Source organism: Sinocyclocheilus anshuiensis, unplaced genomic scaffold, assembly GCF_001515605.1.
Source record: "Sinocyclocheilus anshuiensis isolate Anshui unplaced genomic scaffold, SAMN03320099.WGS_v1.1 scaffold472, whole genome shotgun sequence".
Taxonomy (NCBI): domain Eukaryota; kingdom Metazoa; phylum Chordata; class Actinopteri; order Cypriniformes; family Cyprinidae; genus Sinocyclocheilus; species Sinocyclocheilus anshuiensis.
This window is the reverse complement of record NW_015557102.1, coordinates 717,963-722,093: the sequence shown is the minus strand read 5'-3', so window position 1 is coordinate 722,093 and position 4,131 is coordinate 717,963. Positions and strand designations below refer to the sequence as shown.

The window sequence follows — 4,131 nt, the reverse complement described above, 5'->3', positions numbered from 1 at the left end:
TGGGAGGGTTGGGAGGGGCAGGTGCTGTACCTGCAACCCCGCGCGCCATACAGAGACAGGAAGCCCAGGGGAGAAGAGAACAAGAGTGACAGAACAGAGGGAAGAAAGGTCGAAAGGAGAAACAGGGCCACAGGGAGGGATAGGTGCAGCAAGTAAAAAGAGAAGAAATAAAGAGGCAGTGAACAGAAAGAGTAGTTATCATCGCTAATAGTGGGACAAGAGACAGCTTTCAATAAAGTAAAAACAATACTTCTTTCAGAACCTTGGACAGTTCTCAGATTCATTTACTAAAGCTGCGTTCACGCCATGTCGTAATTACCGTAATTCCGAGATGACAACACGTGACATTCTACTCATAGCTGAATTATGTGTTTCTATGGCAACACTATCAACAACAAAGCCCTCACATGCTCCAGAACTCAACTTGTAATTAATAATTACAACTTGTAAACTCAGAATGTTCTGAGAGCTACAACTTGGACCAGTGACAGCTGCACCACCTGACCGCCGCGGGTTCATTTAGGCGCCAACTCAGAGTCCGAGGACATGGAAAGCTTTGAGTAAAATGTCACGTGTTGTCATCTCGGAATTACGGTAATTACAACATAGCGTGAACGCAGCATAATACTTAATTACAGGAATCTCACCGGGAAAGGCGGTGGGAGGGGCAGGGGTTGGCACGGCGATGGGCACGCCCACGCTTCCACTCCCACTGTTCTCTCTGCTGCTACTGCGACTGCTGGGATGACTGCCGCCGCTGCTGCCACTGCTGACACACACAAAACACATTGTGCAAGTTAAGGTCAATCGGCATTTGCCGGTTTTACTTCCATAACTTGATGCATTTCCGAGTCAAACAGGATAGGGAACTAGGGGGAAAAATTGTAGGGTGGGACTTCATTTTTGTCCTCAAATGCCGATGTACCAGAATGAAGCCAGACTGAATATTAGGGCTAAAAAACTGTTTGGTTTGCATTATTCAATAGACCGTCAACAGAAAAGAATAGTCATTTTAAAGGAAGAACATGTTATTACATTTCGTTTAAAGAATGAATAATTCACCATAAAGTGTGCATTAACAAGGTAACTAGCTGAACTAGCTAAAGAACCTCACATTCAGTTTGCACAATTCATTTGGTCCCTTAGCAAAAAAATAAAATAATTTTAGCACATTGTCAAAATTTCATTGACCAGGCAAATTAAGGAATCAATATTTGGCTATTTTCAGATTATCGGCTGATAACTACAGATTAAATAATTTAATCAGCCTGGCCGATATTTGGCCATATCCAGATTACCAAGAGATGACTAAAGGTAATAAAGGCAATACTTGGTCATTTTCAGATTAACTAGTGCTGGAATGATGAAATGGCCATGAAGAATAACCTCATATTCTACCATTTTCAGATCAGTTGATAATAAAAATGGCAGACTGATTTAAAAGCCTGGTCAATATTCTGATAATATTTGGCCACCGTCATATTATCAGCTAATACCAAGCATAAGAAGTACTTCCAGATTTGATCAGCTGACATTCATGCCCACTTAGCCAAATAACAGAAATAATTCCATCTTTTGTCAGTTATAAATCTAACAGCCTTGTCAAGACATAATGCACATTCTGTATTTAAAGCTTTTTAAGAGAATTTAATTTCAACAATTTTGCTTGGTTAACCATTAGTCAAACTACTGAGTTTTCTAAATGTCCCAATCGCTCCCACTTGATGATCAATTTCAGTCCAATTCCTGATTAATTGGAGTAAATTTACACTACTTTTCAAAAGTTTAGGGTCGAAAACAGCTAAAAACTGATCTGCTGCTTAATATTTCTGTGGAATCTGTGATACTTTTTTTCAGCATTCTTTGATAAACAAAGTTCAAGAGTTGAAACTAAAATCTTTTGTAACATTTTGAATGTTTTTCAACAGTAGTGTATTAATGTGAAGAGGTCAGATGCAAAAGCCTCTAAGTGCCGTCTGAAATTTTTTTCTAAAATGAGCATTTTTCTCAGGCTCCTATGTTTGTTTAGTTATTTCTCTTTAATGGCAATGCTATTAAAGTGAAATTACTGAACCTACACACAGGAGACTGAGAAAAATGCTCAATTTAGAAGAAAATCATCTGAACATCTTTGCATCTGAACTCTTCATGTATAGAATCAACAAAGAAAGATCTCTTCATACACATTTCACATGGTCATGAATTGAGGAATTGTGGGTGAGAATCTGAGAAGAGAAAGTGTTCTGTAAGAATGTGATTATGTGCTCTCTGTTTGTCCCGAGACTCTCAAAATCAGAGCGCTGAGAATGCAAACAGCAAAGAGATGAAGAGATACAGGTAAGAAAGACTGAAATAGAAAAAGACGGTGAGTGAAAGAGCAGGAAAGAGCTCTTCTTTAAGTAGGCTATTGCTGTCTGAACCCAAAAAAAGATCCAAGCAAGAGAGATAGAAAGCAAAGGAGAAGAAAAGAGAAAGTTAGTGAGTGACTATTACTTTGGCCGAGTCACACTGCGACAGACACCAAACAAAGACAGCTTAAAAACAGAACAACAGTGACAGGAAGGACAGACGGGAAAGGAAAAGAGGATGCGGAAAAAGAGGGTGAGAAAATGTGAGGGACCGTTTTTTCCTTTTCAAAGTTTATTATTTTAAGCCTGTCCAGGGGATAATGCTGCATGTGTGGAGTAAGCGTGTGTGTGTGTGAGTACCTGTACGTGCGGGTCCTCTGATTAACGGATGCAGTTCTAGCCGGGCTCTGCAGGGGTGGTGCGGTGTTTCGTGTTGGACTCGGCACATAGTCGTTAGGGACGACGGGTGGACGCACAGGCTCGAGCGTCCGGTAAGGGGAGTGCCGCCTGCCGAGGGGGGCGGGGTTAACATATTTTAATATCCACTAAGGGGTGGAGTCAAACATCACTGATGACAGACCCCAATATCTTGTGTAAAAATCCATTTAGAACATCACAACAGTACCGTAAAGCAAACCCTCATGAGTCATATCTAATTTATAGTTATTTGTAGCTCTGCGACGCAATTGCGGTGGGCGGTATAACCAAAATAGATCAAAGCATGGGTAATTTAGGCCATGTCCACACGTACACGGGTATTTTTATAAACTGAGTTTTTCCTTCTTCCGTTTTTAAAAATGAAGCACTGTCAAGAGCATGCCAAACCAACAGGTGGCGATATAATCTCAACCGTAAAGCCATGTTGGCCAATCAGAAGCCTGAAAAAAGTTTCCAGTAGGCGGAGATAACTACGTCACAAGCCAAAAACTCCGGTTTCGCTGTCTACACGATAACACTGCAACCGGAGTTTTTGAAAATCTTCACCCTGGCAGGAGTTTTCAAAAATGTTCAGTTTCAGTGACCTGGTGCTGCGTTTGCGTGTGGACGAATGGCCAAACCGCGTAGAAAAAGCTGTGGTTTTGAAAATAACCGCGTTCGTGTGGACAGGGCCTTAATGTCTGGCTCTATAAATAATATCAATATTTTAACAGTGTATGACAATACAGTTATTTTTACTTTACATTCAACACAAATAGTAATAGATTTAAATAATAAATAGTCACCTGACAATGCCTTAACATAATTTTACAAATGAAAAATACTTATTTAGAAGTAGACCAAAAATTTGCTTGACCAATACTTTTTACACTTTTCTACTTTTCAGTTAAATGTCACACCACTGTGCATTCAAACAGGAAAAAACAGTGTTTGTTCATTCTCAAGTGAGAAATGTGTAGCATTTTATCCAAAGTGTTGCACACAAAGAAAAATATTTTTTATTTAACATTGCTATTTGTTATTAATAATATTTTCTAAATGCACTTTTCTATTGTTTAGTTAATAAAAAACATGTATTATTACTATTATTAAGTTTATATAAAATTGCTGTATACATTACATATAAAAAGCAGAAATTAATAAGATACTTAAAAAATTCAGATACTTAAAAATAATCTGTTTTGTATTGATCATATAAAAAGCAATACTGGTTAATCTTTAGCTTCATCTAATTTGATTTTCTGCTTTTTATTTAGATGGATGCAAACCAAAAGACACGATTATAACAAATATCAGTTTCATCAAAAGTCAGTTTTTTGTACACAAAATAAGAAATAGTAATATA

General features: G+C 38.3%; 1 protein-coding gene across 1 annotated transcript in view; it reads right to left on the bottom strand.

Annotated features, from left to right (window-relative positions):
* The window catches only part of LOC107677553 (abl interactor 2-like), a gene marked incomplete at its 5' end in the record, with an annotated part of 23,880 nt that overhangs the window by 9,607 nt on the left and 10,142 nt on the right, over positions 1–4,131 (bottom strand). The window contains 2 exons of the mRNA XM_016472484.1: positions 648–769; positions 2,709–2,855. Of these exons, the coding sequence (XP_016327970.1) occupies positions 648–769; positions 2,709–2,855 (269 nt within the window). The remainder of the gene's footprint in view (positions 1–647; positions 770–2,708; positions 2,856–4,131) is intronic.